This window comes from Fusarium vanettenii, assembly GCF_000151355.1.
Source record: "Fusarium vanettenii 77-13-4 chromosome 3 genomic scaffold NECHAsca_2_chr3_3_0, whole genome shotgun sequence".
In the NCBI taxonomy this organism is placed as follows: domain Eukaryota; kingdom Fungi; phylum Ascomycota; class Sordariomycetes; order Hypocreales; family Nectriaceae; genus Fusarium; species Fusarium vanettenii.
Window position 1 is genome coordinate 90,859 of NW_003315880.1, and position 24,606 is coordinate 115,464.

At 50.0% G+C, this 24,606-nt stretch overlaps 9 protein-coding genes across 9 annotated transcripts; 4 read left to right on the forward strand and 5 right to left on the reverse strand.

The window, feature by feature from the left end:
- Positions 1–920: 920 nt before the first annotated feature.
- Positions 921–2,736, forward strand: NECHADRAFT_36800 (uncharacterized protein; the record flags this gene model as incomplete). Its single annotated transcript, XM_003052354.1, has 7 exons — positions 921–981; positions 1,181–1,212; positions 1,268–1,341; positions 1,394–1,603; positions 1,653–1,994; positions 2,048–2,600; positions 2,647–2,736. Coding segments are annotated over 7 exons (1,362 nt in total), but the record flags the coding sequence as incomplete, so codon positions are not given.
- Positions 2,737–2,917: 181 nt separating this feature from the next.
- NECHADRAFT_77314 (uncharacterized protein) lies at positions 2,918–6,271 on the reverse strand (the record flags this gene model as incomplete). The annotated part of the gene is made up of 2 exons (XM_003052814.1): positions 2,918–4,648; positions 4,706–6,271. The coding sequence occupies 2 exons, from the start codon at positions 6,269–6,271 to the stop codon at positions 2,918–2,920; spliced, it is 3,297 nt and encodes a 1,098-aa protein (XP_003052860.1).
- Positions 6,272–7,942: 1,671 nt separating this feature from the next.
- On the reverse strand, positions 7,943–8,876 carry NECHADRAFT_99486 (uncharacterized protein). The gene has a single exon (XM_003052815.1). It carries the CDS (start codon positions 8,824–8,826, stop codon positions 7,978–7,980), a length of 849 nt encoding a protein of 282 aa, XP_003052861.1. The 5' UTR covers positions 8,827–8,876; the 3' UTR covers positions 7,943–7,977.
- A 1,831-nt stretch (positions 8,877–10,707) lies between these two features.
- NECHADRAFT_91612 (uncharacterized protein) lies at positions 10,708–13,283 on the forward strand (the record flags this gene model as incomplete). Its single annotated transcript, XM_003052355.1, has 4 exons — positions 10,708–10,828; positions 10,899–11,478; positions 11,543–11,836; positions 11,897–13,283. The coding sequence occupies 4 exons, from the start codon at positions 10,708–10,710 to the stop codon at positions 13,281–13,283; spliced, it is 2,382 nt and encodes a 793-aa protein (XP_003052401.1).
- A 952-nt stretch (positions 13,284–14,235) lies between these two features.
- On the forward strand, positions 14,236–14,562 carry NECHADRAFT_77317 (uncharacterized protein; the record flags this gene model as incomplete). The annotated part of the gene is made up of 1 exon (XM_003052356.1): positions 14,236–14,562. One exon carries the CDS (start codon positions 14,236–14,238, stop codon positions 14,560–14,562), a length of 327 nt encoding a protein of 108 aa, XP_003052402.1.
- Positions 14,563–15,620: 1,058 nt separating this feature from the next.
- On the reverse strand, positions 15,621–17,952 carry NECHADRAFT_77318 (uncharacterized protein; the record flags this gene model as incomplete). Its single annotated transcript, XM_003052816.1, has 2 exons — positions 15,621–17,494; positions 17,577–17,952. 2 exons carry the CDS (start codon positions 17,950–17,952, stop codon positions 15,621–15,623), a joined length of 2,250 nt encoding a protein of 749 aa, XP_003052862.1.
- Positions 17,953–19,023: 1,071 nt separating this feature from the next.
- Positions 19,024–20,772, forward strand: NECHADRAFT_77319 (uncharacterized protein; the record flags this gene model as incomplete). The annotated part of the gene is made up of 2 exons (XM_003052357.1): positions 19,024–20,439; positions 20,488–20,772. The coding sequence occupies 2 exons, from the start codon at positions 19,024–19,026 to the stop codon at positions 20,770–20,772; spliced, it is 1,701 nt and encodes a 566-aa protein (XP_003052403.1).
- Positions 20,773–20,863: 91 nt separating this feature from the next.
- NECHADRAFT_77320 (uncharacterized protein) lies at positions 20,864–22,605 on the reverse strand (the record flags this gene model as incomplete). Its single annotated transcript, XM_003052817.1, has 3 exons — positions 20,864–22,135; positions 22,200–22,455; positions 22,505–22,605. The coding sequence occupies 3 exons, from the start codon at positions 22,603–22,605 to the stop codon at positions 20,864–20,866; spliced, it is 1,629 nt and encodes a 542-aa protein (XP_003052863.1).
- A 679-nt stretch (positions 22,606–23,284) lies between these two features.
- Positions 23,285–24,466, reverse strand: NECHADRAFT_35104 (uncharacterized protein; the record flags this gene model as incomplete). The annotated part of the gene is made up of 4 exons (XM_003052818.1): positions 23,285–23,599; positions 23,658–23,987; positions 24,041–24,322; positions 24,374–24,466. The coding sequence occupies 4 exons, from the start codon at positions 24,464–24,466 to the stop codon at positions 23,285–23,287; spliced, it is 1,020 nt and encodes a 339-aa protein (XP_003052864.1).
- Positions 24,467–24,606: the final 140 nt, after the last annotated feature.

The window sequence follows — 24,606 nt, forward strand, 5'->3', positions numbered from 1 at the left end:
CTTGAGATTGCCTACAACCTTAGCATAACGTCCTCTGAGGTCTTGAGTTTGAACTAGGAAAAAAAAACCTCACCTCGTATACCTGATAGGCATTCCATCTGCCGGCGGGCCGGCGGCCATATCCGCCACCAAAATCGTCCTCCCGCCAAGACAGAACTTAACCCGCGTGGAGGTGTTCTTCGGGACGTGGAGGTTGACGACGACTCCCACCTTCTGAATTTTATAACCGATGTGTTTGATTCGAGGCAAATCTCGGCTTAAATTGCCAAGGAGAGTTGATTACGTTCTGGGCGTGGGGGCATACGCATTACTACCCACTCAATGACAGCTATGTATTGAAACGCCGCCTTGTGATCATGGCACGGCTTTGCGTGTTTCAACCGAGCGAGTCCATGTGAATACCAAGTTTCGTCAGTCTGAGGTGTATAAAGCAGAATGGCATTTGGCAGCGTTGGCTCAGTCTCTTCGTAGCTAGTGTAAGTGCTTGGCATTCTCAAAAGTGATTGAGAACTTGGAGAGATGAACCAGCTTGAACGCAGACCAGAAAACTAGAAAAGAATCACCCACGAGGAACAAAACTCCAGAAAAACATCAAGAAAATCTACAAGGATGATCACGGTTTATATCCTCCCCGTCTTATCTCTCTCAGACGAGTCCCATGCAAAACGGGCGAGATAAACGGGCCGAGAACCTTGATGGGCACGTCTATGCTCCCCCCGTCAGCCCACTTGGCAACTCTTTGCTCTGCCCAATCGTAAATGCGGCATTATTAAACAGGGCTTGAAATTCCGCATAAAACCAAGGTGCGCCATCTAGCCAGCTGGAAACAACCATCCAATAGCTGGTGCATGTACAAGGGTAAAGAGTAGGTTTCAGCCACTTTTACATGCACGTCGTGCACTAATGAGACGTCAACCACAGTGACGGATTTTCTTTGGGGTGATACTAGCAAGGAGGAGAAGAAGCTGATTCGCAAGCTTGGTAGGCACCCTGATGGCTTTGAGTGATTTGCTCATCTAACAGCTTGCAGATTTCTTCATCCTCGTAAGACGTGATCCGACCCTGACTTGGGTTCCCTGCTAAGAAGGGCATCCTTATAGACCTTTTGCTGCTTCAGCTTCTTCTTTAATCACCTCGGTACGTCCCCTCACCACAGGTCACCAGGGATGAGCTAATTCAGTTGAAGACCGGCAAGCCTTCGCGAACGCATATGTAAGCGTTATCCCGTGACCATGTCTCTTCCTCTGGTACTAATGGTGCAAAATAGGTGGCCGGACTGAAAGAGGCCCTTGAACTTACTGGAAACCAGTACAATGTCCTCCTCTCGATGGCTTCGGCCGGGTAAGTTCTACTGACCCTGAGCCGATGAAGCCTGGACTAACATTCAATCTAGCATGCTGGTCGGCCAAATCCCCAGCAGTCTCATCATCCAAAAGCTTCGACCCCGGATATGGCTTTCGGCTATGGTAGTCGTGTGGGCCGGCCTCACCATGGCCAGCGCCGCCTGCAAGACATACTCTCAGCTCTGTGCTGTCCGCTTTCTAATGGGATTGGCTGAAGCAAGCACATACGCTGGCTCCATCTACATCATGGGCTCATGGTAGTACGTCTTTCACCCTCCCTGCGTACAGAGCACTATTGACCTGATATAGCAAATCTGATGAGATCGCGAGGCGAACTGCAATGTTCACTGTCGCGGGTCAAGTCGGCAAGATGTTTGCCGGTGCCATGATGGCGGCGATCCACGAATCGATGGAGGGCCACGGAGGACTCCAAGGCTGGCAATGGGTCTTTCTCATAGACGGCATCATCACGGTGCCCACCGCACTCTTTGGATACTTCTTTTTCCCTGACCTTCCGGAGATTACCGAGGCACCCTATCTTGATGAGAAGGAACGCCAGCTAGCCCTTGATCGGTTGCCGCCAAAGCGTGAGGATGGGCACAACATCGAGGCATGGAGCCTTATCAAGAGAGTGCTCGGCCAACCTTTGATGTAAGTACTGGATAATAAAGCTGAGAAGAAATGCTGACTTTAATATATGATAGCTACATCTGCTGCACTTTCTCGGTGCTTTCCACAGCTATGCAAGCCTATATTGTGCAAGGTTTAATGCTTCTTTACCTGAAGTATCGCAAAGACATGGATGGTTTTAGCCAATCCCAGGTCAACACCTTGCCAATCGCTACGCATGCTATTGGTATTGTTGCAGAACTCTCGTCGTCGTTAGCGATCGATCGATATAACCAGAGACTCACCATCGGATTCACTCTCTGCGCTATTCAGATTATCTGCTCAATTGTCCTACTGGTTCCAAACATGTCTGTACCCGGAAACCTAACCGTTCTCTACCTCTCCTCAACGTCTTACGGTATCAACCCTCTGTTGTACAGCTGGTCAAGTAATATCGTTGCCCGAACCGCCGATGATGCTGCCCGCAGTGTCATCCTCGCTTCGATGGCCGCTAGTGACGGGCTGCTGTGGACGTTTTGGGGCATTGTCTTGTATCCGGCTGACGACGCTCCGTATTGGCGCAAGGGGTACATTGCCATGATTTGTATCAGCACAGCTCTTGCAAGCTGGCTTTTCGTTGTTCGTTGGGTATGTGATTCATTCCTTTGGGAGGCAATATACTAATAGCTCGCAGCTCGATGGGTACACGGCAAAAAAGTACTCTGGAGACTGTTCTGATTCTTCGAATCCTGTGGTTATCGAGGTTGATAACTCGGCCAAGTAGAGACTTTTATATCACTGCCTTTTATTAACCCACTTCTACTAGCTGGCCATGTGCGAGGGGCGCTCAGTTATCTTGTAAAGAGAAAAGAAATGCTACTAGTATATAGTTTATCAGAGTGTAAGAAAGAACAAGAGGCATTAATTGGAGTCTAATATATTTCAATTACTTTCCGAACAAGCACTCAAGGCTGACTATCTTCTGGGTCATTTGAAAACCTCAAATGGTAGACGTTGCTCGGATCCCAGCGCAAAGCCAACGTCGATCCCTGGACATCCTTACACCATTGGTTTATAGGGCGATATCTGGAAGGAAGCCATATGTGCTTTTTTGAATCTCTGAGAATCCAACGTCCCACAATCTGGTAATTGTGGCGAGGTATTGGCCCAGGCTCCTGGAGACCAGGCAAGCATTGACATGGGGAAACATCATTTCCTCTGAAACCACCATTCAAGGAAACCGTGCACAGTTGCGAGTCGTCGAAGATAATGTGGTCTGGGCAGCTGCTTAGCGTTTTCTCTCTGAGAAGCGTTGGTACACTCAGATCATGAACCCGGACAGTATTACCCCGGGTGAAATATGCCACATATCTTTCGTTCTCTGATATTATCACATCCTGGCTGGCTGCTGTACCGGTGGGCATCTCGCTTCTCTCAGAAAATGTATCAATAACGTTGATCATCTGACCGTCGGCAATAGCGATATTGTTTGAGCCTTCCAACACCCGCAGAGTCGAACGGAAAGAACCGGTGACCTGAATCATGAGCGAACTTTTCCCAGTATCAATACTGCAAACCCCTAGCAAACCATGCGATATCTCCCAGCCTATCCAGATCAGCTGGGCAGATGTCCTGGTAAATGCAAGACTAAGCGGGCCGGGGAAGGAGATCCCATCTTTTGGTACGAGAGTGTGAATGCACTCTCCAGTGGCGACACTCCAGACTCTGATACGGCCAGTCATGCCACTTGTGGCCACCAATGTTCCGTTGGGCGAGAATGCTATGTCAGACCTAGAACGCCCAATCCCCGGCGGTGGGTAAAGATATATGCCGGACATGGTGCTGTTGTCCTCGAATAACCGAAGGCATTTGCCCGTGTCCAGATCCCAGACTGCTAGGGGTCCAACCCGTATGAGGAGGAATCCTAATGAGCGAGGTTGAATGAGAATCCGACCTTCTCCGCGGTTCCCACTTGCAAATCTTGCAAAGGAGTGGGGTCCCAGTGTGTCCTCACGAGTGGCTTCTGACCCAATGTCCATTTTCCTGATAGCCTTGCGTGCCTTCAAATCCCAGACAGTGACGGTCCAGTCAGTAGATAGTGTGACACACTCGCTTTTGGTACCGTTGTAAAAAGAGAGGGCGACAACCGAGACCTCGGACGGATGTTCCAACACTCCTTCGCACCGGCCCGTGATGAGATTCCAGACGGAAACTGTCGAGCCTGAGGCTGAAAGGAGTTTGTCAGGACTGCCCTCGGGGAAGGATAAGAGAATACTCTCCAGTTCGGGGTCGTTGAAGACGTTAAACGGAAATTTACCCTCGCAGGGAACGGTGAAAGTATGGAAACACTCTCCGGTAGTTGCATCCCAGACCTTTATTGTTCCGTCCGCTGATGCAGAGGCCACAATAGTTCCGTCGGGACCGCTGCTTGAGGACATGGCTAGAACATTGGCGTCATGACCCTCAAAAGACGAGACAACTGAACTCCAATAATCTCCAGTATGCGGTTTAATAACCATGTCTCTCGGCTCCTCGTTCTGGAATATCTGCCTAATGAGACTATTTCTGGGGCTGAAGATGAGGGCACCAGAGTAGACCTGAAGCGGGTAGTTCTCTATCCCTACTTGATGAAATCTCATAAATCGGAGTGCATCCTCCACAAGTTTGGATAGCAGAATTGGCTTGGCGACATCTTGCTGTCGCTAGTCATGTTAGCGGGTGAAATTCTATACTCAATGAAGCCCAACACTCACTTCTAATAGTAATGATAATCTTGCAATTGAATGGACACCAGTCGGGAAACTCTGTAAAAGAGAAAGGGCCTCAACCCAGTTGAGGAAGCTCTGTCTCAGAAAGAGATCAAGAGGACCTCCGTCGGCGAGAAGTTCTGATACGGCTTCATGACTTTCTGAAGCCAATGTGATTAGATGATCAACCCAAAAGACGCAACTGTAGTGAATTGAAGCAAGCGGATCTGGCTGAGGTACGACAAATTCGTTTATGGAGACACCTGGCCGCTTCAATTTGTAAATGTCGCGTTCCAGTGCTAACCTCATCGCTTGTAATGATCTGTCGATGATCTCGCGGTGTGTGGGCATGACCTCGATGGAAGCTGAAGAGGATAAAAGAAAGTCCTTGGCTGACTGATGAACAAAGTAGATAGTTTCGTTTTGCAAAGTGAGAAACGTGTGACAGATGCCCACAAGCTGCGCCGTCTCGTTTTCCTCAATGCCAGCCAGACATGAAAACTCGGCTACCGAGACCGGACGGCTGACGACTGCTGCAAAAGCGAGCACTTTTTGACATGGTCTATGTCCAAAAGACTCGAGGATCTGGCGGAATAGGTAAAGATACAAGCGATCTAGACCCGGAGGAAATTGATGGACTGTGTCGATCGCCTGGCCCCTTTCAGCTCGCTCCAGTGTCTGACACGCGAGCGTCACCCAGTGAAGATTGGCGTTGGCATTCCGTTCCAGATGAAGTTTGACGGCCATTTTTGTCTCTTTGTCGTAATCCTGGGACTCTGCCAGTTCATCGACCTTGGACTGCAGATAGGTGCGAAAACTAGCTGCCTCGGAGCTAGTGCCGAGCTCAATGCGTAGGATAGGATCATCCATAAACTCGTCGAAATGCTGTTCGATCTCTGGTTCGTTCCGGCTGGAGACGATCCATCTCACCCGTGACGTCTTGGAGGAGAGTCTGATGACGAGATCCAGGAGCTGATGGATGCCAGTCACGCATTCATCAAGAGCATCAACGATGATGACGATGTCTCCCAGGCCCTCCCGTTGGAGAGCTGTGTTTAGGATTTCCTTTAGCGCGTACCAGGCATTGCGATCCCAGAATAAACTCCTTCCTGCGTTCTTATACTCATCCTGCACAAGTTCTCGAATGGTGTCGTGTTCTCTGGCCAACATGTAGACAAGTCCCCGGAGAACTGCAGCGGAGGAACTTAGATTCTCATCTGACTTCTGACAAAAGAAGTATGCCAACGTCGCCTTTTCGTTAGTCCGAAGCCAGTTGATGATACTGCACACCAGCATGGTTTTCCCTTTTCCGGAGTCTCCTTTGATCCAGAGGAGACGGTTGCTCTCGGGATTCCGCCATTGGGTAAAGCACGCATCGGCGAAGATCCAGTCGCAGAGCTTTGCCAGTAAGCCGCCTTTGAGTTCTTCAATGCGATCTTTGTCCCGGCGTGGGTCGGTGCCTCGCAGGTCAATCATGCATTTGCCGTCTTCCGAGCTCGAAATGTAGTTGTCGCCAACGTGAACCTGCGAGCGTCCAGACGCGGACAATTCCTTGACGCTGTTATTTGCCATCGCGAAGACGACTCATGTATTGGAAGTCAAATAATTGAAAACCTCGAAGGGGAAGTCAATGTGGCTGAGAGAGACCCCTACAGAGCGAGGACCCCGCCAGGATCTTCCAGGGGATATCAGTTTAATTCTGACGTCTTGGTCCGCGCGCGGACTGCTGTTTGTGAGCGGTAAAGACACAGAGACTCCCCGAGTAGGCAAAGAGACGATGAAAGGTGAAAGCTGCTTGAGCGTTGAGAATTGCGGGGGGGGGGAAGAATGAGGTTCGAGGTGTGAGACTGTGAGCAAGTCCATGCAACATTACGGGGTCGACCAGCCTACTGGCTGAAAACCCAAGCCCCGGCGGCTGGAGAACCAAGGGCATAGGCTCATTGGAGCAATGCAGTGATCCACAATGATGAGAGCTGAGATTTCAAGTCTTGGCTACGACATGTGGTTGGGTAAACATGTTTCAGTTGGTCGGTAGTGGAGGCGCAGCGAGTTGCAAGTCACTGTACCGAATCAGGCTGTGATGTTACAGGGCCCTGGAGAAGAAATGGGAATCATATGGAATAAATTGTAAAGGCATTCAAGCAGCGGGAGAATGAAGTTAAGGTGAGAGGATGGCTGAAATAGCCGAAACCGCAAGTTCTACTATCGAGTCCAAGTAGACAGGCTCACAGGCTGCTGTTCATCAGGCGAGTCGCAGCAGGTTCTAAACTGACATGCAGAAAATCAGGCTGTGATCTGGCAGGTGTCTGGCAAGGAGGTTCGCGGAATGGCTGCGGAATAGCCGAAGTCGCGGCCCTGATCAAGAAAGATGACTGGTCAGGCTATCCGAGGCTTTTAGCAGAGGCACACCACCTTGCAACTCATCAGGCTCTGGAGCGAGAGGCCTCCAAACGTCAGATTGGCACTTATCAAGTCAGGCAGGCTCTGAAAACCCCTCGTCTGAAGAGAGAGAAACACACTTGAGACTTGCCCTGCGAGTGGGAGCATCTACAATCACTACCATGTCCGGCCCTGGGAGAAGTTCAACAGAAACCGTTATGGAACTATCTATCCGCCTTGTAAATGGTTAGTATGGCCTTGGAAGATCACCATTTTCTGCTAGGATTGACATGTTCAAGTGGGCGAGGCAGCAAAGGCAGTCAAGCTCACGTACGAGAGCAACACCACTGTAGGCGATTTGAAGCGTTTGCTTCGGTTGCCGCCTCACAACTTCGATACGGAGCGAGCTACTTTCCGAGGCGAAACCTCTAATGTAATGTTGGTGGAAGTGGATGATATGAGACCAGTTCAAGATCTCGCCGAAAGAAGCGGGACGGTCATCTTTGAAGGCAAGAAGTCTGCAACACCAGGTATTGCTTTACAGAGTACTTAACTTCTTTGAAGATGGCTGACCATACTGCTACTCGCAGGCACTATAGTTGATGCAGCCCCGGACAGGTCACCCGGTCCCGCTGATGCGCTGAACACGAATGAGGTTGAGGAGTCGAAGCTTCGAGGCAAAGCAACACTGCACGTCGGAGACAGATACGCAGGCGACCAGATGCCAGCTTGGTTGAAGAAAAGGGGTGTCATGAATAGGATCAAGAAACATGACGCTGCTGATGAAGCAGATGCTCATGTCGGGAACGTGGTAGGCATGGGCCGTGATTAGGAAAGACTCGATGTTTAACTTTGTACGTGTAATTTCTTCAGGCAACATTTGTGTCTTATACTAGCTATCAACCATATCTGTTTCCTATATGAACTACAGATGAGCCCTCGGCAAACACGGAATCTGCCTCATTTCGGGTTCGATCTTCGATTGCGGCATTTAGAGCAGCTGTGCTCCAATCGTTTCCCAGTCTAACGTTGGCGTCCTCACTGCTATTAATAACTTTCACAGAGTTTCTCACGCTGATGACCTTGACCTTTTCCTTGACCACATCCGCCAGGAGAGGATCGGCCTCAACTGCAGTCTGATGCAAGACTGTCAGACTCTCCTCGTCGGCGATATCCTCAATCTCCAGCTTGACAAGACGACGACGATTAAGCTCTTCAGCAGGGAAAAGCATCTCCAGGTCATCCAGAAACCCCGATACCTGCTCAATCAACTTCTCAAAGTTCTTTGCATCGTAAAGCGCCCATGAGGCCTTTTTAGCGAAGTTGACCTTTTTCTGACCGGGACGCCGAGTAGTATTGGTCCATCCAGCGTGGAGGCGACGGAACACGGGTTGCAGGTTCTCCTCGGTAAGGCATTCCAAATCTTCCTTGGGGGCTTTGATAGTGTAGCGCTTGGAGGACTTTTGGATGGTTTGGAAGAGTAGAGCGATCTCTTCCAGGATGGCCTGAACCTCTTGAACCAATGTATCATCCTCGCCTGGGGCGTTGAATCGGGGGTTGTCGTTGATATTGACAGCTTCTCCCCATCGATGCAGTCTCCGTTTGGCAATGTCCAGCTTCAGCTGATACATGCCAAAGTCTTGGGCGAAATGTCGACCCAACTGCACGTACTCGAAGCACTCCACGCATTGCTGGAAGAGACCTGCAAGACCGATGGCACCGGTCACTATTCCAAAGACCTCTGCCATTTCAAGGGTCTGGAATTAGGGCTGTAGTGCTTCGCGGTTCTAGAGATGCGAGGACAAAGGATTCTGGTCGTTTGTGAGACCACTCTGAAATTTATCGGACTTTTGTCTGGTTATATTGCCAGGTCTTTGGGACTGTCTGCCCCGCCACAAACCTTCCCGCTTAGGTAGCATAGCCACCGCAACGAGGCTGTGCCCTTGTGTGATGAGCCACCATGCATGGAGCCTACTATCGTCTGCCAAGGGGTATCAGGAATATCTAGGCGATGCCGGAATGGAGGAATGCGAAGTATAGTCATTTGATTTACTCCTTTCAGTAGATATAGCGTCATGACCTCCTTTAACCTTAATTATCTCAACTTCACTGTTTGTGACGTCTTTCAGGCACAACTCGGTCTAACCGATGTGATCATTGCTAGGGTTCCCTTGATTACTCCTAACAGCGACTATGCCAAGATAACCCCGATCAATAAGTCGATGCTGGTGAACAACACCCTTCAGGCCCAATAGTTTGTCCAGTGGGCTGTGGGCAACGGCTTAGACCTTATAAAGATTATTGGCGAATAAGCAAGCCGTCCAATCAAAAGTGGACAGTATCTAGCAGATGGTTGGAGACTCCATCCGTTCCCATAAGTTGATTAATTAGATAAAGCGTTAGGGTTAATTTGGCATCCCTACCCTTATTCTCCGCCGGGGAAGTAGTAGTGAACCCGGCCGCACGTGAGTACTTGCAGGGCACCACCAAGACTAACCAGACCTGCTCAGTGTTTGTTAAGAATGACAAACGGCTTCACGCCGCCGGTATCCCCATCTTTATGGACACGGATCTGTCGGCTTTGTTCTAGACCTCTTTAATATGCCTCGGCAAAAAGACCCACGAGAAGCTAACTAACCTGATCGAAGCCGGCCTGGCCGACATGAAAGTCCTGAAGGCCGCTACTAGTCTGTCGGCCAAGTTGCACAACCTAAACGATCGCAGTGTCATTGCCCCAGGCAAGCGTGCCGATCTTTGCTTCTCAACAACGACCCCTTAGTGGTCAACATGAGTAGCACTCTGGATATTGCCCGCGTCTGGATCGAAGGCACCGAGTATGAGGACGTAGCTACCCCTGAATGGGCGACGCATTGAAGCCGGGGATTCGGGCAGCATGGGGAAACGGATGGCACTGGAATAGTTCTGCCGAATTGGGGCCGGTATTTCCGGTGTTAGTTTCCCAGACAGGAGCTTTCTCCTCATTTGTCTCCTTGTCAAGTTTGCTCGGCAATTAACAACGGCACGATCCCCCACATTTACGGTTGGGCTAAAGCATAGACGGCCCGAATAGTTTCTCTCTTACCGACTCTTTACCGACAGACGGAACCACTCCGCTCTCCAGATGTTACTCTATAGACACTGTCATTTAAAAGACCCCAGTGTTGCAAATGTCATCTGCATGTTTGTGCGGGGATCGTGTGGGAGCGCGGGGATAGACATGAACCGAGTGTGCGGGTTGCAAGGGTTGTTAGTCTCCACACGCTTGCGTGGTTTATAGTTGCTTGACCGGCAAAGATGCCTAATACTTGCTAGCAGGTGACTTGATGATCCGTTGGACGATTTGTGGGATGCAAAGAGTCGTGCAAGTTTTGCCATTGTGGCAATCCTAACCCACCCTGGCATTCTGTTGTTGGTCATCAGGTCCATGGTGAAAATTGTCTCGTGAGACTGACCAGTTGCAGTCCGGCCATTGATGGGAACTGGGCCAGAAGATCGTCCATCCTGACCGTCCAACGGCCCGGTAGTAGAGAGGGGAGGGAGGGAGGGGGCAGATATAAATTCGTTCCAGTTCCAGCAGAGACAATGGCAGCATTCAAGCATCTCATGCACTGTTTATCAGATCTCTCACAATGCTTCCTACGCTCCTACTTTGGAGTTTACTCTTTGAGACTCCTCTGGCACAAGATGCACAGGATGTCATCACAAGTGACACATACTTCTATGGCCTTTCCCCGCCTGTCTTTCCCACACGTAAGTTTTTCTACCCCGTCGTCTATAACATCCCATTCTGGTGGTCAGGAAATCTGATGTGTTTCAACAGCGCAACAGCAGGAAACTGGACCATGGGCTGAAGCCGTAGCCAGAGCCAAGGACCTTGTGTCCAGGATGACACTGGAAGAGAAGGTGAACTTGACCTCGGGTGTGTCCCCAGACACAGGCTGCTCTGGTGTCATTCCCGCCATTCCTCGTCTTGGATTCCCTGGATTGTGCCTCGCTGACGCCGGGAACGGCGTCCGGAATACGGACTACGTGAGCTCATGGCCATCAGGAATCCACGTCGGTGCTAGCTGGAACAAAGACTTGAGTTACAACAGGGGCTACTACATGGGCTCCGAAGCCAAAGTCAAGGGAGTCAACCTCCTGCTCGGTCCAGTTATTGGCCCCCTGGGCCGTGTGGTCGAGGGTGGGCGTAATTGGGAAGGCTTCTCCAACGACCCTTATTTATCTGGCAAGCTTGTCCACGAGACCATCGACGGTATTCAGACAGCCGGAGTTATGGCAAGTGCAAAGCATTTCATTGCTCAAGAGCAAGAAACGCATAGACTTCCTGCAAGTATCACTGGGGCGGAATCGGTTTCCTCAAACGTTGATGACAGGACGTTGCATGAGTTGTATCTATGGTAAGGCCCAGAAACACCACGACTTGGGAACAAGGCTAATTTCTGACCAACTTTTGCGAAACAGGCCGTTTTCTGAAGCAGTTCATGCGGGAGTTGCCAACATCATGTGCTCCTACAACAGGTTGAACAATTCATATGCTTGCGAGAACTCGAAGGCCCTCAATGGTTACCTCAAAGGTGAGATGGGCTTCCAGGGATTCGTTGTCTCGGACTGGGGTGCCCAGATGTCCGGTATGGCTTCGGCACTGGCCGGTCTAGATGTTGTGATGCCAAGCTCGATTCTGTGGGGAGCCAACCTGACCAACGGCGTGAACAATGGCACTGTGGCCGAGTCGCAGCTGGACAACATGGCCACCAGGTATGTTTGTTGGTTGATTCGGCAGCAATGGACTCATTTCTGACATACCTACCTATTTAGAATCCTGGCAAGCTGGTACCAGCTAAAGCAGGACCAGGACTTTCCCACTCCCGGCTATGGCATGGCCAAAGATCTTTGGCAACCCCATTTGGTTGTTGATGCTCGAAATGCGAGTGCAAAGCCAGCATTGTCAATGGGCGCTGTCGAGGGCCATGTCCTCGTCAAGAACACAAACCACGCACTGCCACTCAAGTCAGATATGCGGTTGGTCTCCTTGTTTGGGTACTCTCTCAAGGCACCCGACAAGAACAATCCGGAACCCGCCGAAGGCATGTTTTCGTCCTGGGCTATCGGAGCCCAGTCCTCCAACCTCACCGAGATCAACACTGGTTTCCTCGGTAACCTGAGCCTCTCATACGGTGCCATTGCACCAAACGGAACTCTGGTCTCTGGTGGCGGCTCAGGGGCCAGCGCCTTGAGTTTCTTCAGTTCACCCTTCGATGCCCTAGTGTCTCGGGCTCAAAGGGACGACACCGCCCTCTTCTGGGACTTGGAGAGCTGGGATCCCATGGTTAACCCGACATCCGACGCTTGCATCGTAGCAGGCAACGCGTGGGCTTCCGAAGGCTGGGACAGGCCTGCATTATATGACGAATACACCGACAGCCTCATTAGGAACGTGGCTGACAAGTGTGCAAACACGATTGTGGTCCTCCATAACGCGGGCACGCGACTGGTAGATGGATTCCTTGACCATCCCAACGTCACCGCTGTCATCTTTGCGCATCTTCCTGGTCAGGAAAGTGGCAACGCCCTTGTGTCCCTGCTATATGGTGACGAGAACCCGTCGGGTCGTCTCCCGTACACCGTTGCCCGCAACGAGACGCATTACGGATCTCTGCTGAAGCCGGATTTGACGCTTGCGCCCCATAGGTTTCAGCACTTTCCTCAATCCGACTTTACTGAAGGTGTATACATCGACTACAGACACTTTGACGCCAAGAACATCACGCCCCGGTTTGAATTTGGTTTTGGACTGAGCTACAGTAAGTTCGAGTACGCCAATCTCCAGATCTCCAAGTCGGCTTCATCATACGGGGCATATCCCACCGGAGCTGTTGTCCAGGGTGGAAGAGCAGACCTGTGGGACGTGGTAGCGACCGTGTCAGCTGATATCACCAATGCCGGTGACATGGACGGCAAGGAAGTTGCGCAGCTGTACATCGGGATCCCAGGTAGTGATGTCCCCGTGCGACAGCTTCGTGGATTTGAGAAGCCGCTGCTTAAAGTGGGAGAGACAACGAAAGTGACGTTCAATCTCACTCGGAAGGACCTGAGTATCTGGGATGTGGTAGCACAGGAATGGCTGCTCCGGCAGGGCAATTATGTTGTTTCTGTTGGGCGGAGTAGTCGAGACCTGCCTTTGTCAGGCACGCTTCAGTTGTAAGACCGTATGTAGATGAGAGGCTATAAAGGATAAATAAATAATATATTACGGTTAAGAAAGAAAGTGTTCAGCTCTGTTAGTAGGCTTCCTCCCAGGCCATCATGCCCAACGTCTTTCAACGCAAACTCAATATCAAATGGGTTTCCAGGTTAATTAGAAACTTGGTAATCCGTTGTAACCCTGCCTACCCTACACTCCAGTATGAATAAAATAATAAAGAGCGGCTGTAGCTGAGCCGTGGCTATGATGCCAGTCACCTTGTAACCTTGGTTCGCCACCGGGTTGGTTAATAGAACTCGAGTTTTCGTATTCTCGTTAGTTTCTCTTCATTACTTACGTACTTGATAAAATGGGGTTTGATGGCATCTCGTATTGTGTCAACGCCATTGTAAGCACAGTTTGAGACATTGGCAACTCAATGCTCCATCCTAATACCCTGACTTGCTGCTGATGCTTCCCATTAATTCGGGATAAGTTCCAGCAATCTGGCTTTATCTGATCTTGATCCAGCATAAATGAGTCACTGACTGCCATATGTGTGGCACAGCAAAGTAACCCCTGTTATCTAGAACGTCCTTGTCCGCATTGGGGATACCAGACGACACCTCGGTTAAGGATGCGACAAGCCACCAACAGATTTTGTCTCAGCGCTTACTAGGCACCAGCATCCTTTTACGAGCGCACCTCTCATGCCTGCTTTTGTTAACGCCACGTAGCGAGCTGTGTACCATGTGACATATATAGTGTGACACCCACTTTAATCTCGCCTGTCAGCTTCCTTCGCGCATTATCTTGACACCTTTTCAAGAGCAAACCATCAACATCTAATCTGTTTTGTTGTCTCCTGCATTTACCTTACTCGCCTGACCATCACAAGATCTTTCAGACCCAGTAAGACAACAGACTTACGTACTCCCGCGATATAGCTCACTAACACAGCAAAGCTTTCAAGATGAAGGTCCAGAATCTGCTCGTTCCTCTTTTTGCCAGCGCTACGCTGGCAGACCATCATCCAGGCGCAAAGGAAAAGTGCGGCCGACTTGGTGTTATGGAATGGGACCCTGCCGAGCTCCCTGAGGGTGTGACCCCGGACATGGTCCGCATGTGCGCTGATCACCCCATGGGGATGGGCAACTACTGGGGTTGGGGCGAGTACATGCCCGACTGGGTCCCCGTCAACCCTCTGGTTTACTTGCTTGAATGGTGGTATGGTGACCATGATGGCAATGATGGCGGTGACGATGGTGAACTCGAGCTTGACCTCGACATCGACCTGTAGATGTTGGATGGGAGGGAGTTAGAGGCATTTTGGATGCCTGAATTTTCTCGTTGCAAATCAACCTGCTTGGGCGATATCTACTGTACATCAAATAGCCACAGTTTTCCAATACCGTTAGACTAGCCATGCAATGAGATATTACATGAAATATGATAGTTTTGTTATTTGAGTTAACTAACTATTAAGCTAGGTAGCAACGTATCTAGCCATGTTTACGTAACCTTATTTAGAGTCCTTCTTTAGAGCTAGGACGTAACGTAGCTATTGTGTGGAGGCACATTTTGCGCGGACTTGGTCGTGGAAGGACGGTTGTTATGTCGGGCTTGTCATGGACTGATCATCAGCCCTGCAAACCTGCCAAGTCACTCTCCTGAAACACTCTAGTCGTAGGGGATCAGTCGATCTTCGAGCTCAGTTAACCCATCAAGGGCCGGGCTACAACCACAATAAAGAACAGATCTTCAACACATCATAACATCATGACCCGATGCTAACACAGTGGAGCCAGGTAATACAGTGGTCTGCTTGGGGACCGGAAGTCTGGGCTTCCTTGGGTTCTGTCATCTCATTCATTGCCATGATAATTTTGCTCTCTCAATTTGAAGGCAAACCCGTTTTACATGGCATGGTGTGACCCTCAACGCTTTGGTCTCAATACTATCTGTAGCGATGAAGGCAGAGTAAATCCGCTCTGGGGAGTCAGGATAGGAATGTAGAAATGGCAGAAGACATCGAAGTGCCAATTGGAGGAGTTTCTATACTATTGGGAAGCATGAAAATGTCTTGCATGCAGTGGTACTCGCTTCATTCTCACTGTGTCGTCATCGCACAACTGAGTTCCTCCCATACAACATACTGCGCCTCCGCCAAGGGAAAAGCATTCACATATTGGCTATCATTCAGGCGCCATCAAAAGTGTACAAATCTACTCTGTAAAGATAGGATCAAGTAAATAACTGAGGAGTTAGAAGAGCTATCACAAGAGATACAAAAAGAGAGAAAGCGAGCTTTGCCTATGCCGGGGCGGCACGTCAACATCAGGGTCTTGTGTCTCCCTCTTAGACCAGGTGGACTTTTGTCCATAACGTCTGACTAAACCATGGTGTTGAAGACCAGCTCCATTTGACCCGTCCGTTGGCCGTCAGAAATTCCGGGGCAGACGTTTGAGCAGCCGCATACTGAGAAAGTCTAGACTCAAAAGCCTCTTCTTCCACCGTCTTGGACTCCATACCCACCCCTAAGTCGGATTTCGCAATAGTGTTGATAATGACGGCGCCGAGCCCAAAACTACCCGTACCGCCTGAGAAAAAACTCCCAATTCTGCTGAACTGTCGATCCTTGTCCTCAGACGTTTCCTGAATCACAAGGCCATGAACCCGCGTGTTCGTAAAATTAGTAGAGATATCACGAGACCCCTCTAATAGCAGTGGAACTGAGAAACACTGCAATCGTGGGTCTGAGTCAAAGGGCCTGCTAAAGGCAACTGAAAACAGTGCGTTCTGTGACGTTCTGATCTCGTTATAGGGACGGAAACGTAGTCGTAGGTCAGAGAGACACCCAACGCGATCCTCGTCGTCCTCAAAACAAAAGAAATCCCACCTATCTTTTTCAAGGTAGGTTTGGTTCAATTCGTGGTTGTCGTTAAAGTTAATGGGTATCAGGAAACAGTTGAGTCTCAAACTGGCCCCCCGAAAGGAGGTAAAGGGGTCCCCACCTGTTGGATTCAATATCCATTCGGTCAACATGGCAACGGGAATGTTATCGCCCATGTTGAATGAAGGAAGATTTGATGATAGATAATCTGAGCTGCGGAGGGATGAAATCATAGTGACTGGGCCTGGGAAGCCAACCCACGACCAGGAAGGAGCTTCTAGAATGTCTCCTGACTGATATTTCTGATGCGAGGTTTTGATGGCACCTGAGAGTGGTTTCCAGAGAAGGTCCGGGATCCAGTACTCTATCCAAATCCCTGAAAAATAGGTATCGCCAGAATTCTCAGATAGAGCTCTCGCTAGCCCCGAGATGGCAATAAGCTTATCCTCCTTCTTAGTCAAGGTGCAATTTGTATAAATTTCAACCAAACTTGACCATGAAATATGTCTCCTCTCGTCTATATCCCTGGCGCCTTCGTTTCGCTTGCCAAGGCTAGAGAGGCCTTGAGGAGCAGCCTCACTGGCAATATGGCTGTGACACTCCCAGTAAATCTGCTCGTTTCCCAGGTACGCTATTCTCGGAGAAAGGAACCTCTCTTGTAAAACCCAGCCGCGGCGATTGATCAGAGCTTCCGCAACGTCGATGTCAAAGCCCCGGAAATTATGGACAAATGCATAATCTCCAGAATGAGGCGTAGAATCGCCGTTTCTCGATTCTCGATGCTCGGCTGGTCGAGGGCGGGGGATAGTGCGAGGTCTGATGCTGCGAAAGAGACTAGCCGCTGAACAGTCCCAACAGATACTCAAGGTAAGGAAAGAATTCTGATAAATATGTGCCATCGTTCCGGCTTCGGAATGAAAGTCGTCGTCTGAGTCTTGGAAGATGCACAAAGAATCTATCCAAAGATAGCGGATAGAGAGCGCCCGGCAAATTGACATGATGTCTTGATAGTCGCGTGGCAGCTGGCTATTCTGGTAGAGTCGTTGAAGTTGATAGCCATCGCCATTCTTGAGCAATTTCGGTGTGTTTTCTGCCCATCGATGGGACAACGCCACGTATCTTCTATACTCCTCGACGTTGCCCTTGGTTTCAACAATATTCCACTGGTCTGAGTCCGTGTTGCCTATGTCTAATAGTCGAGTGGGTATCGTTGAACTGGTGATGCCTCTCCCTTTGCATTCGAAATGCCCGTTTAAACAGCCGTCGCTCCATCTACGGATGAGTTTGGCTATTGACTCAGGTGTGTGGATATTCGGAATTGGATAACGCCTTTCTGTTTCTGTGTGGGTCTGCGTCAGTAAGATTTATATGTAAACTAGCATATGGAGAGGAACTAAGGTGCGAATATGTTGAGTACTTACCTAGAAACCTTTCCTCCGTCGTCTTGCATATCCTGCAGAACATATACTCTGTCAAGGTTTCTCTACCCGGCAGCCTCACTTCCAAGAAGTAGCCGAATCTATCCGCCCAAGCTCCTGTCACCCAGCTTTGAAAATCATTGTGCTTCTCTTCTTCTGGGGTAGCAAGGGGCGAAGCTCGTAGGAGTCTCCACAGGCTCCAGCAAATTGGGCAGTCTTGGCTCAAAGAAGCGGCAAATTCCTCCCAAGATGAGTGCATAATCTTCTTTTTGCCACGGTCTACTATCCATACGTCCATGTCTTCACGCTGACGTATGCGCGCTTCATCTTCCGGAGTGAGTTCAGGACAAAACTGTTGGCACACGGTGCAAAGGTTCATAATGGAGCAAAAGGCCACTCTTCGGGCCCGACTGTCCTCCGACGCTGGCCTGCTTTGTGGGTTGCGGACGACGATTTCTTGAAACTGGGCAACAAAAGGTTTAGGTGCCTGCAAAAGCAGATTACTTCAACAAAAATGTCCAGTTTTCTGCGGAAAATCTTTGGCGGAAGAGGGATCAGCTTTGGCAGACAGGTCAGACGATGCCCAAAGCCAAGACATGGCAGCCTAACAGATGCATGCGGCCCCGTTTGATACAAATCTGGTTACATATTTCCAGAAATTCAATAAGTCAGCATTGTGTTCTAGGTAATTCATGAAGCGAATTTGCATAGACTACCTACTTCATGAATATGGATTCTATGGCAGGGCATCGTACATCCAGCAGCCCGGATTACTTGGATGTTTCGAGAGCGTGGAACATGTAGAAGATGCAGGATCTGGGCAGGAGGGTTCGATTGCTGCGGGTAGACATTTCTATTCATGTAATTACCCTGCGATAGCCCTTGATTGACTTGATCGGATCGATTTAGGTGAAGTCTGGGTGATATCGTTACTTAAATTTCCTATGTCAATTACAAGGGTAGGTTCTTTTTGAAATAATTTCCAGTTCATTGTTAATGTCTCTCCCAAAGACAACACTATAGAGCTCACTTGATGTCCGTCCTAAAGCCGGTCTACTCTGTGACTACTGTCGCAACATCAACGTGGAATGTTCATTTGGGGCCGGAAAGCAAAACAAGAAGCCCTTTTGTTGTGGAAGAGGATCGTCTGTTGTACCAGCGGTGTTGGCAAACATTTCCCAACCAGTCCTTGTCCATCTTCAACCTAGGGCTGTATTATTTCTGTTGAGGTGCTTCAACGTAAGTTCTTGTCCAATTATATCCCACGTTTCAACCCCCCAGCCACGTTTGCATGGGCAGGCGAAATGCCAAGGCAGAATCTAGAAGAGGCTTGGCCAGCACAGCCACGCTGGCATTTCATTCCCTCCTCAAATCGTGCTTAACTTGACAACCTTCATCATCACTTGAGATCGAAGCAAAAGTCTGGAGTCATTATACCCATTTGATTGCGATGCCGCAAACTCGGGCCCAGACCCGGAAAAGACACAGCAGCAACGAGACGCCCCCTCCCGCTCCCCCCAAACGAGCACGGAAGCTTCTGAACGATGTGCCCAATCCGTTGCCATACCGACAACTTGACTTGAAGAGTCACCAGATACGGATATTGCATCTCCATCCTGGAAAACGCAAAGACCCTATCCGCTGCGTGCTTCAAACAGCACTGCTCGACGACGGCCCCAAATACGAGGCGCTATCCAATGCTTGGGGAGATCCCCTCGATTGCCGTTCCATCGAGGTGGACGGGAGGAGAAAGAGTATCACGGTCAATTTGTACCATGCTCTTCTGAGATTACGCTACCCAAGACGCGAGCGATGTCTCTGGGTGGATGCTTTATGCATCAACCAGGACAATGACATCGAGAAATCACATCAGGTTAAGCTCATGAGCAAGATCTACTCGCGCACTAGGAGAGCAATACTCTGGCTGGGAGACTTTTCTTATGGACCAATCGCGAAAGTGAACCAGATTCCCCGGAAAACAGCGACAGCGACCTTCGCTTTGATCAAGGCGATGGCCGCCAACAATCACTATAGCAGTGGCCACGAGGGAGGAAACCGGGAGCTGGCAGACCAGGGCATCGCAGGTCTATCTTGCTTGTTCCAGTTACCTTGGTGGAATCGCGCCTGGACTTTACAAGAAGCGGTTCTTCCAAGCAATGCCACTGTCGTGTGCGGGACAGTACAGCTGCCGCTTTCATCGTTCATGGAGGCATATATGCACTCCATTAGCCATCTCGAACAAGGCTGCTGTGAGAATACAGATGACTGGGACCCATTTTGGAATCAGCTCCATGGTCTTGTTTCTACAAAGGAAAACATCCAAGGGGGGCGCCACAGGATCAACGATGCGCTTAACATTTTTAGAGCTCGCCATGCGTCAGATCCAAGGGATAGAATATATGCCTACCTCGGGCTCGGAAGTGACATCTCAGCAAACTATTCTATACCTCATGAGGAAGTGTTCAAGCTTGCAGCTCGCGCGCTAGTTGAAGAGACGGGAACGCTTTACAGTTTGTTAAGAACTTATGAAGAGAACAGGTCTCCCTCCCTGCCGACTTGGGCTCCAGACTGGTGTGCCGACTTCAAGGAAAGGGACTACGACAATGAGCTGGCGTGGCTTTTCCTCCATCATTGTTACAGGGCGGCCGGTGAGGTCAAGGCGATAACCAGGCTCTCTTCCTCTGATGCGGTTTTAGATCTACAAGGCCTGGTTTTGGATCGCATTGTGGCCGCGGGGCATGTTCTAAACACTGATTGCCGCATGAAGGAAATCATTACAGAGTGGCAGCATACGCCAAATAGCGAGTACCCGCAGGGAGGAACATACAAGGAAGCCTCCTGGCGTACAATATTGTGCGACATGGAGGTGGGACATAGTTTTTATAGAAGGCTGACCTCGAGCGATGACGCATAGAAGATGGTAAATTATGAGCTAAGGCAGGTCAAGAACATCAGCGCGTATTCCAAGAGGGGATTCTCTACAGCCAAAGGCCTGATTGGTCTTGGGAACAGAGATATACAAGTTGGAGATTTCATTTGTGTGCTGGGGGGAGGTTCCATGCCATTCATACTGCGTCAGGTTGAGGGACACGGAGGCGACATTGCGTATCAGTACATCGGACAGGCGTATGTCCACGGAATCATGGATGGAGAAGTGATGAATGAGGGACAAGACTTGGAATGGATAAGCCTTGTTTGAGAAAAACAAGATTGATTGAAGACAAACATGGAGTATTGTATTTGAGCAAAGTGGAAGCGTTCTTCCCTTTATCTGACCTGCTGCGATGTACCTATGCAATCCAATTCCAGATCTTCTGCCAAATGTTCTTGGGCTTGTCATCCTCCCAGATCTCGTCCAGAGCATCAATCTCCGCCTTTCCGGTAAAGAGGTCCCGCTCTTGCGGCGAGAGCCATTTAGTGCGACGGACAGCCTTCCATCCGATAAAGAGCACGACAAAAATGGGGATTCCGATGTACGCCGTAACAAAGTTGTATACATTCCAGCTTCCGGGAAAGAACATTGCAAAACCATTGAAGAAAATGATGATAAGGAAAAAGACCAAGGCGATAATGGCCCCGTAGGGTTGGAACGGGGCTCGGTGGACAAGAGTCTTGCGAGAGATGTTGTTTGCCTTCAAAGCGCCATGGAAATGCAGATAAGCCACACAAATGGAGGACCAAGTGATAAGTGTGCACATTGTAGTGAGGCTTTGAAACCAGAGAAAGATCTGGTTGGGGCCGCTCGAGACGGAAAGGAATGTGAGGAGGCTGAAGATGGCCGTAGCAGCGACACAGTAGATGGGGTTTCCCGAGTTGGTGGTCTTGAGCAGGAACTTGGGCGCATGTCCATTGGATGCGAGAGCGAGGAGGTATCGTGATCCCGTGTAGAGGAATGCGTTTCCAGAGGATAAAGCCGACGAGAGGATGACAGCGTTGATGATCGATGGCAGGACGGGTATACCGGCTCGCTTAATGGCAATGACCCACGGCGATGCGGCAGCTGTGTGAACTCCAGCAACTTGCTGGGAGAGCAGGTCTGGATCATTGTAGGGAACAAGAACACCAATGGCTAGGGAACCCAAAGAATAGAAAAAGAGGATTCGCCAGAAGATACGTCGAGCCGCCTTGGGGAGGTTGCGCTTGGGATTTTGGGATTCCCCGGAAGCGACGGCAACAATCTCGACACCAGCATAAGAGAAAGCGGCATTGACAAGAACCGAGAAGAAGCCCAGGAAGCGCCCGGTGTCTCCTGTAGTCATGGATTCCCTCATGGCTCCAGGATTGTTCCAGTACGTGAACCCCAGACGGTCGCCACGGGGACCGCCACCCAGATCCAAGATGAAGGCCAGGATGAGGAGGCCGACCATTGCGATTATCTTGACAGAGGCAAAGATAAACTCGGCTTCTCCATATACCCCGACACCGAATACGTTGAGGGCGACGATGAGGATTATAAAGATCGAGATCCAAACGGCAACATTGACGGCTTCAGTCCAGTAACTGACGAGAATGGCAGCGGCGGAAATTTCGACGGGGACAGCGATGGCACAGAAATACCAGTTCTTGAAAACAGTTAGCACAGAAGCTATGATCTTAATGGGTGACACCAGTCAGTGATGGACTTACGTTCCAACCAACGGCAAAACCCAGCGCTGGATCAACAAAGCGTGCACAGAACTGAGGAATGGCGCCAGGCAGAGAAATCCAGACAGCCATCTCGGCAAGCACTTGCATGAGCATCCATATCGCGACACCAGTGATGGAGTATCCAAGGAAGATGGACAAGGGGCCGGCGCGTGTGAGGGCACTACCGATGCCGAGGAAGAGACCGGTGCCGATGGTGCCACCGAGGGCGATGAACTGAATATGACGAGATTTGAGTCTAGATATTCGTGAGTGAAGGTTATATGTTGGGCAAGACAGCTTCTTACTGTCTGGCTACTCCGATGGGGGTTGCTTCGCCAGTCGAAGCTTCGACATCTTTTAGGCCAGGCGGACTGTCCTGTTTTTCAGAGGTTCGAGGGGCATCCATGTTGAGTCGTATCAAATGTCTTGCGAGATTCAAATCCCAGCATGAATAAGTGATACAGAGAAAGTCCAGTCGGAAGGGTTGGCACCAGCTATTATATACCTACAGCATGACAACCACTACCCCAGATCCGTCTTAACTTCTACTGGTGGGGAACTACCCCAGCTGGATGTATACCGGCACAGAGTCTGGGGAAAACTGGGTTCGTTCGCCGAGTTTACAAGTTGCGCCTTCTAGGAACAAGGTTATCACTAAGACCAAGCTACGGATATCGTGGTCAAACAACCTTGCCAAGTCTTATCTAGGAGATAGGAATACGATAAATCGGCATGTTACGAGAAGGCGCTAATAGATAGGAGAAGGCGTCTACCTTAATGGCCGGATAACACATTGGCGGGTGAGGAGATAATAGGGGATTAAATCGCGCCCTCGGTATCAGAAGGCGTACAATGTAGCATTTGCGGATCAGCGGAGGAACAGGCTAGCCTATAGGCCTTGATAGTCGAGCTTGACAATGACTCGAGGGTCTGACCAACACAAAACCCCTCTGCCTCTCTTTATCAATGGAACATTTGCGCCCTCTCACAATGCTGATACTGGGAGATAACCCGTTTCAACGTAGGTGAATTTTGCAGAGAGACGCCAGACTCATTCTATCATCACATGCTCGTGGATCGCCCCCCTATTTACCAACTCCAGCCGCAGTATACGGATATCCCGGCAGATCCGACAAATCATTGTCTAGAACGTATTGGTAGAACTCTGCAAGACTTCTACCGCGTGGAAAGTCAGAGAACAGCGTCCAGAAATTGACGTATCCCAGATAGTCTGCGTATTCCGGCGTGTTGTCTCCACGGATGCACCACGATATGCGATACTGTCCCATGTTGTAGTTGGCAATATCCATAATGTTGTCCGGGTGTGTGGCAGGCTTAGAGCTTGCGTCGAGTCTCTCTCGAGTTTCTTTGATGACCTGCTTGATTTCGGCCTCTGAGATCTAGATGCCACCATTAGCTGCCTATGATTTCCCCTTTCGACCTCGGGATACTGCTTACATAGTCCTTGGCGGGGGTCTCTCCGCTGGCCTTTGCCATAGTATCCCACATCTCATTCATGCTGAGAGCCTCGGTGTACGCAAACACCCGCTTGTTTAATGTTCGAGGAACCGACACGATCTGAGCGACGTATTTGCCAATGTCGGCCAAGTCGATGAGACTGAACTTTTGGTTGCCATCCCCGACGATTCGGTGGTCGATGTAGATCATGTGTGCGTCGTCAGACCGACCGGAAGGGACCTTTGGGACAAAGACTTGGAAGAAGCAGCCGACATCGATAATTGTATAGGGAAGACGGGTTCGTTGGATGACGCCGAGGATTTCGAGTTTCTAATAGATAATTAGTTGAAGCCTTTTGCTGTCATGGGTAGGAAATGGCGTACTTTGTCTTTGATGTCAATAACGCCCCTTGGAGCTGGGCCAACCCATTCAGAGGGCACAAATCGCTTCACACCAGCCTCCTTTGCAGCCTCAATCCATGGAATTTGCTGATCCAAGTGTTCCCACGTGATGCAGGAAATGACGACATCAATCGGCTTTAGAATCTCGATGAGAGCGCTGGAGGGACCGTTTAGATCGTAACCGACAATGTGAATACCTTTGGCCGCGAATTGTTGGTTGGTAGAGTTGTCGACTGACGCGGCTCGTGTGAGGGAGGTTACTGACTATTAGCAGGTTAGCAGTTTCCAGTTAGTGCCCGCGACTTGGCGACGTACAAAGTTTGTCGGCGAAGAGAGCAGACCCTCAACGATAGAAGAGCCCGTTTTTCCTGTGGCGCCAATGACGCCGACTGTGATTGGACCAGCCATGTTCAAGAGTCTGATAGGATGGTAATATCGAGCTGAGGGGACGTTGAAAGGTAAATGTGATATGGCTGCTGCCAGATCTTGAAATACCCAACCCCGTGTTTGAGACCCATCAGGGCATCAACGAATGTGGATGGCTCAGG